This window comes from Rhinolophus hipposideros (genome assembly GCF_964194185.1).
Source record: "Rhinolophus hipposideros genome assembly, chromosome: 21".
In the NCBI taxonomy this organism is placed as follows: Eukaryota; Metazoa; Chordata; class Mammalia; order Chiroptera; family Rhinolophidae; genus Rhinolophus; species Rhinolophus hipposideros.
Window position 1 is genome coordinate 24,657,344 of NC_138067.1, and position 12,668 is coordinate 24,670,011.

A 12,668-nucleotide genomic window follows, 5' to 3' on the forward strand; every position below is an offset into this window, starting at 1 on the left:
GCTGATTACCAGAATGCTTTATAGTTGGAGGTCAAGAATGAAGACTGTTCCCTTTCAGAGGCCTGGTCCAATTCTGGTTGGTGAGTTAGAAGCAAACTGAAGAAAGGGCATGCCAAGGAATGGAATGATGGCTTTGTTCTGGAAGTTTCCAGAAAGGAATTTTATTCCATACATGCAAGAAAGGCTTAGAAATAAAAGGCATATTTGGAATCATACAGTAACTTCTTTCTCAGCTATGTTAATTATGTTCCACCTTAAAACTCCCGCAAAGCTTGTGCACACTCTTTGTCAGACATGCTGTTTGCTTTCAGACCCTAACGATGATGATAGTAACAGGTGAAGTTAACCATACAAAGCAGTCTGACTCCAAATTCACAATTTCACAAAATCAAAACCATCCCTTCTAACTTAATATGATAATAAACATAGTTTGTATGTGTAGCGCGCCCAGTATATGTCAGACACGGAGCTAAGCATTTTGTATGTATTAACACATTTACTCCTTACAATGGCCCCATGAGGCACAGTTGGGAAACTGCGTACAGAAAGGTTAAGTGACTTGCCTAAAGTTGCACAGCTGGGAAGTGACAGAACTGGTATTCAAAACCAGGCATGTGGCTCTAGCACTCACTGAACCACAGCTGTGTAGCTGTTGTACATTCGGCCAGCCTTAAATTTCACGAACATTTGTTGAGGGATGGCAGATACATTTTCAATCAAGTTATTAATCATTTCTTTACCTTTGCTGTTGTGGCAAGGAGCCCATGGCCAAATTACATGGCTCTCCTGGAACCAACCCTCAGGCCCTTGGGGAATGGACACTGGGAAAGAATTTGGGGCACGAGCTGGATGCTTGTTTTGGACCTGTCTTTCTCACGCTTATTTTCCTAACAACATGATTTTCCCATTTAAAAAAAAAAATTCAAGACCTTTCCTCTTTTGAACTTCTTCAATCCTGGAAGGAGGCAGGATATAAATAAACAGAGAAATAACACAAATATTGTCAATGTTCATAAATGCCCAGCCCCATTCCTTTTTGCCTCCTATATTAAACCGGTATTAACCATTTCACCTCTCAGAACCCTCCAGAAACTGGAACTTGGACACTCTACATTCTACCCAGCACCAAAAGAAATACAACTAAATCAGCACGAAGTAGTTGGATAACCATTTCTATAGTTTGTTAATGGATTATTTACTTATTTTCATGTCTGATGTGGGGAGAAGGAAGACTGGAAAAGGGGCAGCCATTGTTGCCCGTTGTGTATATCCCCTAGAGGGCTTTAGTCCAGGGTTTCTCAACGCGTGCTATTGACCTTTTGGGCTGGATAGTTCTTTGTTGGGAGGAGCTGTCTTTGCACTGTAGAATGTTTAGCAGCATTCCTGGCTTCTACATACTGGAGGCCAGTAGATCTCCTCCACAATAAAAATACACCCAAACATTACCAAATGTCCCCTGGGGTGGGGGACACTGCCCCAGTTGAGAACCACTGACTTAGTGCCATCACTATGGCTTCATTACTCCATCATGCTGTTCCTTTTTCCTATATTACATTTCCTTACTCCTCTTTAGCTGATGCATTCCTTCCCCCCCTCCAGCCTTGTCATTGTTCCTCACCAGGAAAGCTGCTCCTACAGTTAGAGTTGTCACCACACTGTGGCCCCACCACAGTGTGTAATTCTCTGCCACGCTGCTCCTTTCACCCACCCCATCACCACCACCACCATTCACTAAATCAAGTGCTTTACACTAAATTCTCCCAGGATACATCAGAGACAATATCCTGCCACTGTATGTAGTTGAAAACAGTGAAGCACAGAGAATAACAGGGAGCAAGTTGTAGAGCCAGAGTTCTACTCCAGACCCGATGGTGCTAACCATATGCCTCAGGGTTCCAACTCCATGTGGTCTCGTGGTTGTTTTGCAAAGGGCTCTTTCTCCCAGCTAGAACCTGAGTTCTTCTCAGAAGCATCGCTGTCTGTCCCTTCCTTTGCACTTGCAGCAATGCCTAGCCAGACGCTCTAAAAAGTACACCAACGAGAGCTACCTCGTGGCCAGCTAGAATCTGGCCAACTGCAGCCCTGGTCTCTCCCCGCCAGGCTGAGAACGTGGCCTGGCATTGCGTCCTTGTAACCTGGCCCCCTCTCTCCTTCCAGTGGTGGCAGGTTGAGAAAGTGAACCCCATCAAGCTCTATGAAGAGAACAAAGTCATCGCGGGGTTTTCCCTTTTAAATCTGCTCTTCAAACAGGGCCGTGCTGGCCTCATTCGAGGAGTGGTGGACACACTCATAGGGCTCTACACCCAGAAGAAGATCAAGCCCGTTGTGGATTCCCTGTGGGCTCTGGAGGAGGTAAGAACGGTGATTTTTTTCCCCCAGTGAAAAATCTCTTCTTTTTAGTCCAGTCAGGTTTGGGCAGCCAGATACAATCTTTTACTAAATGATTTTTCACCAGGTTTGTTTTAAAGGAGGGTCCGAAAAGTCATTGTTCCATAGTATCGTGCTTTGGGTGCAAGAAATACTTTACGTTCCCCGGTGGTTCTTAAACCACATGCCTCACCGTACCTTCTGTACCATGAACCCTTGCCAAGTAGGCCGCCGAATTTTAATGGATGTAGACGATTCACCTTGGTTACAAGACCGCACGGCTATTGCTCCAGCGTCATTTATATTGTCACTTTGTGGTCAGAGGTCACGATCAGGGCAGACAAGGGCTCAGAGCTGAAATAATTTGTGTGCCGAGCCCCGATATTTGGGGTCCCTGCAAGATGTTAGCTGCCACGGTGAGCATTGTCATTATTGATGAATTGTCGCATCTACTGTTGGACTGTTTTCATTAATTTTATTAGTGTCAAAAGTTCTAGTATATGAAACCATCCCTTGCTTATGAAAAAAATTAACAACGCCTAATGGAACTCTGAAGGATACTGAATCATGAACTGGTTGTTTTCATTCAGGTGGGATGTGCTGGGAGGAGACAGGGTTTAAAAAATCCTTCAGACAAAGGAAGTTTTGGAAACCAGTCATGACAGCTGTCTGGGAGGAGAAAATAAAGAGATTTGGCCTAAGTTTCAAGAGGCATTTCACTAAGAAATCTCCCTAAACTAGGATTTTATAATCTTGGCTTCAGAGCGCCGTGAAACCCATGAGGAATATTTTAAAATATGTGGGAATGTGTCATTTTTTTTTCTGTTTGGTTTTATATTTTGCATGAGCGAGTACTTATAATACAAGTACTTTTGGAAGTCACGACACCTTTGAAAAATCTAACAAATATGAAGTTCTGTGGTACAGCTCGTGGATGCTCTCCTGGCAAGAAAATCGGTGCTACTGTGTTTCCCTGAAAATAAGACCGGGTCTTATATTAATTTTTACTCCAAAAGATACATTAGGGCTTTTGCTCAGGGGATGTCATCCTGAAAAATCATGCTAGGGCTTATTTTCCGGTGAGGTCTTATTTTCCGGGAAACACAGTATTTGCCTAATGGACTAGGTTGGCCTAATCCTATGGCTTCCCTAAGGACAGAAGTCCTCCTTTAAAAAGCTTTCTGGGGGTCACCGTGTAACCAAATGGACTGGTCCTGGAGCCACGGACCAGGGGTGTGCCTCACCATGTCTCTCTGATACAACAGCATCACGAGTGGTCTTAAAAAACCCAACCACCAAAACCCTTGTTTCTTATGATAAAAGAAAGAAATGCTTATTGTTGGAAACTCCTAAATTCACTAAAAGAAGGAGAAAATGAACTGCAAGGCCATATTCCAGAGATGGATGACATTGTTAACGTTTTGGTTTGCTTCCTTCCAGTCTATTTTCTAATGCATATGCTCACTGTGATTCAATTTTTTTGCTAAATCAAATCATATAATCATTCACGTCTTCTGCTGTGTAATTTCCAAGATGGTTAGCCTATCACTACATTTTTGTAAAAAATGTTTTTAACTTAAAGAGTCAGACGTCTGTATGATATTCACTATGGCATGGGTGTATGGCATGGGTGTCCAAACTGTGGCCCGCAATCCATTGTTAATTGGCCCACAGCAAATTCCAGAAATATATTTAGTTTACTTAAATAAACCAGGTGAGGCAATACGTACTTTACCTCGAGTGAGTGGCCTGGCTGTTTGTGTATTTTACCGCATGTGGCCCTTGGTGAAAAATGTTGAAAAAAGTTTGGATACCCCTGCACTACGGTATCTCAGTGCCATAGAGTACAGCTAAACTACACGGTTATTGGGTTCTCAGTGGTCAGGAAGGAGAGAAAACTGGCCATAGTCAAGACCAGGGACAAGAGATGAACTTGACCATGGGGCGAAGAAAGGGCTTATACTTAAACTCAGTGCCCAAAAGAGACCCAACAAATCTGACAGCATTTAAAAGGCAAAAGATTTATACGATCTGAAGAGAAACCAGAGTATGTGACAGCATTTAAACAAAGGCAGAAACCCAAGAGCAATCCAGTTGCCCCAGTGGTTCCTTGTTCGTACTTGAGATCAGTCTCTGGTCACAGAGGTAAATGATCACTAAATATGCATTCAATAACTACCACATGCCCAGCACTGTGCACGTAGAGGCTGGGGATATAATGGTGACCAGATGGCCAAGATCCATGGGTTTCATGGAGCTGAGATTCAGAGAGGCGGGGAGGGTCAGAAAATACTGAAGGGAACATAAATAAGCAAGATATTCACAAACTATAAAAAGTTCTTGGAAGGAGTTAAATTAGGGTGTATATTGGTAAGTAAATGGGAGGGGGGAGAAAGTTTCCATAGAGTAGTGTTTTTCAACCTTTTTTATTATTACCCCTCTAAGGAGCCTTTTTAGACCTTTTTTTTCCCTAATGAACCCCCCTTCCTGTGAAATTTTAACACCCTAGGTATACCACCTATCTATCTATCTATCTATCTATCTATCTATCTATCTATCTATCTATCTATCTATCTATCTATCTATCTATATTTGTCTATCTACCTACCTGTCATCTATTTATCTGTTTATGTCCTGTATGTATATCTGCTTTATACATTAAAAGAGTAAGATTTTTTTCATCCTCCAAGAACCAATTTTTACCCCTCTGGAGTTAGGACCACTCCCATTGAGAATGCATGCTGTAGAGTGAAGGGAAAGTTAGGTGTCATTTGAGCTGGGACATCACAAAGGCAAAGAAAAGCACAACTGGATGAGCATACAAGGGAGAGAGACCCTCAAAAGCAAAGGGACAAGGGAAAAAAGATCTTGGTGGATTCAAAGAATGGATATGTGTCCAGTTTCCCTGGATTATTGTACGTGAAAGAGGACATGGTGCCGGGAGAGCCTGACTACGTCAGCAGGGGCCAGATGGAAATGTGACTTTTACTTTAAGTCCCATGGGAAGGTGCTAAAAGGTCAGGGTTAGCACATTGTGTTCCCAAGGATATTATCCACAAGGGAAGAAGCAGAAATTGGTAGGCAGGGTCCCTGGCTCCAGCTGCAGAAGTCTGATATCCAAGGAAGATCTTTGTCCGACTAAGAAATATGGGTAGGGGACACCAAACTAAGCTCAGCTCTCATCAGAGAGGATCTGACCAGCCCTCTGACATGTGTAAAGCAGCTGCAGAAAGAGGAGCTCCACGCATGCTCGAGCTAAGTCAGGATGGTCTCAAGAACTGAGTAGACCGAGGAATGGCAGAGCAAAAGTTCTCAGGACCCACACGGATTAGAGATGAGAAAGCTAAGACTGGCAGCCATGGTTGACTTTGTAACGGATCATATGCGAGCAAGTCTGGGGACTTTATTCCAAATGCGTCCCAGATTCACTCACTTCCTTTCATCTTCACTCATGTCACCGTAGCCTAAGCTGGACTCCTTCCTGTCTTGCCCTTCTACAGGGCATTCGTGACCCAGCTGCCTGGGTTGACTGATCACTACCTAACCCAGATCATGTCCACCCTCCTTCAAATCCTCCATGACTTACCATGGCACCGGCAATACAGTCCAAATTCATTTCCCAAGCCTGCACAGCCCTGTGCAGTCGTAGCTTCTGCCCCTCTCATCAACCTCATACTGTCTACCTTGCCTCCTCCATCCAAGATTTACTGGCATACGCGTCGCTGGTCCTTGAACGCACCGAGCCTTTCCTATCTCGGACTTTTGAACCTGTTGCTTCCTCTATTTGAAACATTCCTCCTCCAGATTTTCAGAGCTGCTTCCTTCTCATCATTATGTCTCAGCTTCCAAGTGACCTATATAGAGAGGACGTCCCAAACCTCACTACTCCCAAAAATAGCATCCTGCAGAGTCACGCTGCCCGGGTCATCGTCTCTCCCTTGACCTTGTTTGATATCCTCCATTGTATTTAGCACTGGTTGAGATCATCTTGTTCATTTATTTGTCCACGTGTTTAGACTCTTGTATCCCTTCCAGTAGAATGTAAACCCTAGATGAGGAAAGCCCTGACTACGCTGTGTAAGACCCCAGTGCCTGGAATGCGATAGATAATCAATAAACTTGTATCACGTCAGTGAGTTAATGAATCCACCAAGACACAGAAACAGAGCTACTTGGATCTTTTCTACGTTTAGCAATAAACATTTCTGAATGAATAAATGAATGAATGAACAAGCTATGCGACAATATTATCACTGTAAGATGACTGGGGCACAACTGACATTTTGGCTGAAAACTTCTTTGTAGGGAGGCCGCCCTGTGTATGGTAGCAAGTGTAGCAGTACCTCTGGCCTCTACCCACTAGATGCCAGTAGCACCCCCACCACCAGCTGTGGCAATAAAAAACATCTCCAGATATTGTCAAACGTCCCCTGGGTGGGACAGAAGAGGGGCACAATCCCCCCGAGTTGAGGACCACTGCCTTAAAAGAAGCTATGTTAGTTAAGATAGACATCAGGAAAACAAAGGAATTATAGGTTTCCATAGCAGCCTAGTCATCCATGGATGGGAGACAGAGAGCTGCCGCCTGTGTGCCAACAAAAGCATCCATAGCCACTCATCAGCAACACACACCAACTTTCTGAGGGTTCTTTTCTGCAATATTTACAGACATCTGTTTAGAGCTCCAGTTGGGCCAAACGCAGCTATTTGTCAAACCCACACAGCACTTCTGGGCTTGAAGAGAGTAGAGCGTGCTTATTATTTGTGAACCTCAGAAGGAAGACTATCATGCTTTTTTCCCCCTCCCCCTTGGTAAATGATCTCACAAAATTGCTTTTCAGGCCAGCTCTAGAACTTCATCTGTGGAATATAAGGTCCATCGGGATTAACAGAAATTTTTCTTGGGCTCTCTGAGCCCCCAACTAGATTTAATAATATCAGAGATGACTAGGGCTCCTTTTTAGCCATCTGTCTTTGACTTTATTGTAAATTTAACACACAAAGCAGGGTGGATACGCTGCAGCCTCAGGCTTGCCTCCGGATATTAAACGTGCAGCTGTGCATGAAGTTGGAAAAAAGTTAATCTCTCCAAACAGAAAGGGATGAAAAATACCTACATTCGTCAACCAAGCAGCAGTGATATAATTGAGCACCTACTATGTGCTAGTCCTATTTTAGGATGGCGAGCCTACAGAAGGGATAGACCACATATTCCCCGATGCTTGAGTTTATGATTTAGTTTCTGAGTCAACTCTAAGACGTATGCAACAAGGAGAGAATAATTTATGGCTCAATGGTGGGGTGTTGGTTTCCAGGGCAACTGGATTTGAAAACAGGGAAGAATGCTGTGAAGGAAGAATGCATGCTCATAGATGTTTTCAAGAGTGAGGTGGGTCTTGGTTGAGAACGGAAGGATGTAATTCTTTAGGGGGTGCTGAGGTTAAAAAACAAGGTATTAGAAGCAAGACGGATAGTGTGAACAAAATCACAGAAGTAGGAGTGAGTTTGGGGTAGGTGGAGTTGAGAAGCGTAAGCTAAACCACGCAGAGCTTGCTGACTGAGGAGGAGAGAATATAAGATTGGTTTGGTCAGTGGAGTCGAATCTTGGAGGCCTCTGCTGCCAGGCAGAGGAGCTGGAGTCAACATGCTGAGGGAGGGGATTGCTTGTTACACAGAGTGTAGCCTTCCAGTTCCCAAAAGCCCATCATGGTCCCAAAAGCCCATCCTGGTCCCAAAAATACACACCTGGACTATATATAGCGGTGCCCACTGCTTAAAACTTTTCTTTCCCAGCTGCCATTGACTAGTACACAGAGAGCTCTATTATAAGCTGAACCACGTCCCCCTCAAATTCACATGTTGAAGCCCTAACCTCTGGTATCTCAGACAATGAATATATTTGGAGATAGGGCCTTTAAAGAAGTAATTAAGTTAAAATGTGGCCTTGGGGTAGGTCCTAATCCAATTTGACTGGTGTCCTTATAAAAAGAAGAGATCAGGACACACAGAGAGCAAGCAGGGATGTGTGCAAGAGGAAAGACCATGTGAGGAGGCAGCGGCCATCTGCAAGCCCAGGAGAGAGGCCACAGAATGAAACCAACCCTGCCAACACCTTGATCTTGGACGTCTAGCCACCAGAACTGTGAGAAAATGCATTTCTATTGTTTAAGCCGCCCAGTCTGTGGTATTTTGTTATGACAGCCCTAACTAACTGATACAGGGCTGCACGGAGATCTTCTCAATTTTAAAATCTTCTATTAAAGGCATTGTTTGTAGTATTGTCCAACACTATTTACATAAATGTCTTTGACAACACTTTCTAATATGGTACCGCATGCCAGCCACACATGGCTATTTCAATTTAAATTAGGATGAAATCAAACTAAAAATTCAGTTCCTTAGTTGTCCTGGCCACGTTTCAAGCAGTCAATAGCCACGTGTGGTGGTTGGTGGTTACCATATTGGACTGTGCAGAGATGGGAGAACGTTCCCATCATTGTAGATATTTGGTTGGAGCTGGTCTACGAGAGGATGTCATCCTTCTACTTGAAGGTAGGAAAAAATTTGCCCCCCAGTAATCTGGCATGATGACCTTTTAGTAAATTTTGTTAATTATGCCCTTTCTTGTATATCTCTCTTCGGCTTGGCTGCCAGAAAGTTCACTGCCCAAATGTAGTCACTTATTTAAGTGTCTCTAATCCCCCATTATGGGTTCACTGCATTTTTGCCTTAAAGTTAATAACTGTGGTTTAATTACATATGTGTCTTTCATTCTATGCCATCACAAAACCTCTACAGAGATAGGTCTGTCTAAAAGAATAAACGAAGGAAAAATAACATGAGCTTGAAAGGGACCCTTACCTGTCCTGGAGCAAGAGGGTGACTTGATAAAAGGAAGATTAATGTTGAACCAGCAACAAGGAGGGTGAATGACCCAATATACATGGCTGGATGTGGGCGTGATTGTCAGTTTTAAAGAAGCTACAGGCTTCAACTCCAACACTATTCTGGGAAGTTAAGAGAGGGTGAAGCCAAGCATCTAAAACAGATGTCCAAACCCAAACTCAGAGGCAAAGACTCAAGGAGAAAGCATGGAAAATCCCACTTAATTATGGCAGGTGGCAACTGGCTGGCGTGAACCTTCTTTAAAGATTTAGAGGCTCCCCCTGAGGCACACTTGGAGGTGGGGAGAGTATTTTAAAGACACCACGCAAAAGCCGGCAATGTGTATGGTATCATGTGCACATTAGTTTGAAGAATGGACGGGGGGCGGGTAGCTAGTCTGGCCAGGAGTCCATTGCAGGTTTTTTACTTGAGTAGGTGAGACCCCGACTAAAGTGGAGGTCATAGAATGGGAGCGAATGAGCGAATCCCAGAAATTGGACAGGATGGAAATTAGAAATAAAGGGCAAAGGAGAAGCAATAGTCAGAGATGACCAATGGTCCGGGAGATCAGGATGGGGGTGCCAGCAATGCTGGTTCGCAGTGATAGAAGCTGCCGTGAAAAATTGGCGAGCTGAGACGTGAGTTTGATATAAGATGATAGTAGAACGTGCAGGTGGAGATGTCCACAGGTAATTCAAACCCACAGTCACATAGAGGTGACAGAAGAGGGCTGGAGAGTTACTACTGCTGTTGCCATTTCTAGAGGATTTGCTATGTGCCAGTCATTGCTCTGTGTTTTCTGTGTATTAACTCGTTTACTCACTCCAACAACCGTAAGACCCAGCTACCGTTATCCTCATCTTACAGGTCCCAATATTGAGGCTTTGGGTCGCTGAGTCCAGAGGACGCAGAGTCAATCATATGCAGGAACTCCCTTGCCCAGAGTCTCTGCTTCTAATTGAATTGAATGGGAATTTGAATCCCAGGGAAACCTAATGCGTAGAAGTTGTGGAAAAAATGACCACGAATAAACTCACTGAACAAAAGAATAAGCAAAGTAACTATATTAGCAAATGCTTAGCATAGCACGTGCCAAGGACTTTGCCAAGCACTTTTCATTAATTAACTCATGTAACCTCCACAATAACCCTGAGTGGTGGGTACTGTTACTACCGCTGTGATACAAATAAGGAAGTGGACTTAAGAGTGAGACGGAGTAAGTTCCCCCAGGTTACCCAGCGGGTACATGGCAGAGCTGGCATTCAGACCAAGACAGCCCGGCTCTCCAGTCCATGCCACGGGCATTAACTTCTTTACTGAAGTGAGGAGGGGCTTAAAGCCAGAACCCTAGCATCATCCACCCTTTTCCACACAACAGACAGGCACCACCATCTGATGGGTCTCTGTCTGCTGCTGCTGACAAGTCAGGAAGCACGCAGAGGAACAGCCTTTCGCTTTGGCTGGGGGTGGGGGGTCACTGCTGACCTTTCAGAAAGTCCTTTCAGTAGGATGATGAGGCCATGAGTTGAATGCAGAAGGTCAGGGAGGGGAATGCATGGGTAGGAGAGGCTGGCAGCCAGCATAAGCCTCCCATTTGGCGCTGAGCAAAACAAAGGCCTGAAAGATAGGCCGAGGAGTAAGGTCTGGGGCAGGGCTATTTAGCAAGTAGATTTGTGGTGGCCGAGGGCTGAGGGGCTTGGGGGGACAATGGAAGGGACTGCTAATGGGCAGACATTTCTTTTTGGAAGGGTAAAAATGTTCTAAAATTAGTTGTGGCAGTCGTTGCCCAACTCTGTGAACACAGTAAATCATTGCATTGTGCATTTTAAATGAGTGAATTGTATGGTGTATAGTTATATCTCAATAAACCTGTGGTATGCAGAAAGAGAGAGAGGAAGGGAGAGAGGTGCTGTTTATAGCTGAGATAGGGAACTTGGGAGACAGAGGGGAGGTACAGTTTGGGAAGTCCAGATCTCTACCTCAGTCCTTACTAATATCCTAGCTGCATGGCCTTGTAAAACCATCCATACAGCCTGGCCCATTCTCCCAGTTTTCAGATGAGTAAGCTGAGGCTCCAGAAGCAACTAATGTTTGCTTTATGTCCCTGACTTTCCTTTTTGATTTGCTGCGTATCCCTCTTTCTCTCAAATGGAATCCTAGACTTTTTCAGTTCAACAGAATCACCCCTCCACTACAGCCCATGTCACATTCCCAATTCCCACACACATTCTCCCAGCACACCCAGGTCACATGTCTTTTCTGCAGGTCAAACATTAGCATTATCATGTCCCTGAGCCCTTCACCCTGCTCTGATCTATCCAACAGATCAAAGAAACTGAGGCACAGCTCTGGTTCAGCTTAGGTATCTGTGGTAGGCTGAATAATGGCCCCTCAAGATGTCCCCGTCCTAATCCTTGAAATCTTTGAATATGTTACCTTACATGGCCAAAGGGACCTTGCCAATGTGATTACATTAGGACGATGAGATGAGGAGGTAATCCTGGATGATTTGGCTGGGCCTGATGTAACATGAGGGTCCTTATAAGAGGGAGGCAGAAGAGCCAGAGTAAGAGAAGGGAATGGGACAAAGGAAGCGGAGGGAGAAAGGGGGATGTGAGGCCGCGAGCCAAGGACTGCGGGTGGCCTCTAAAAGCTGGAAAGGGCAGGGAAACAGTTTCTGCCCCAGAGACCCCAGAAGGAACTAGCCCTGTTGACACGGTGATTTGAACGCATTTCAAGCTTCTGACCTGCAGAACCGTAAGAGAAGAAATTGGTGTTGTGTTAAGCTGCTAAGTTTGTGGTCGTTTGGTATACCAGCAATTGAAAAATTAATACATCATCCATTCAACAAATACTTGCAGAGGCTGAGCTTTGAAGACACCACACTTGCAAGTGAGAAGGCCTGGGTCTGAGCTCAAGGGGCTGCCAGCAGGGAAGACGTGAACAGCCAGACAATTTCTAAAGCAGGAGGTGCAGCCTGAAGGATGAGAGCAGGAGAGGGTGTGACCATCGTCTGGGCAAAGGCCTGGAAGCTGGGACAGAGGGGAGGTTGGCACATCGAAGCCCAAAAAAGAGGCGCATCCGGCTGAGCACAGAGTGATGGAGAGGCCAGGAAGGCAGGTCTGCATGAGGGAGGGAGAGGAAACAGGGTAAGGTCAGAACTCCCACCCACTGCTCCACTATACCCATCACTCCAGCCTCCCTGGACCATTGTGGTTCGTCAGAAACCTGAGTCTTTTGCCTCCTTGCCTTTGTTTGCACTGTTATCTCCACCTGCTATGCCTTCCATCATCCTTGTCTTGAAAAAAACTCCTGCTCGCCTTTCAAGACTCAGGGATTGTGTTGGCTCTTCTGCAGGAATATCCCCAACACCCCCCAATCCTGTCATGACCCACAACCCTGGGTTATAAAGTCCT

The 12,668-nt window shown here is 44.9% G+C and overlaps 1 protein-coding gene across 1 annotated transcript in view; it reads left to right on the plus strand.

Moving 5' to 3' along the window:
* The window catches only part of VAT1L (vesicle amine transport 1 like), a 142,809-nt gene that overhangs the window by 73,920 nt on the left and 56,221 nt on the right, over positions 1-12,668 (plus strand). Inside the window, exon 7 of the mRNA XM_081031343.1 lies at positions 2,158-2,352. Within this exon, the coding sequence (XP_080887469.1) occupies positions 2,158-2,352 (195 nt within the window). The remainder of the gene's footprint in view (positions 1-2,157; positions 2,353-12,668) is intronic.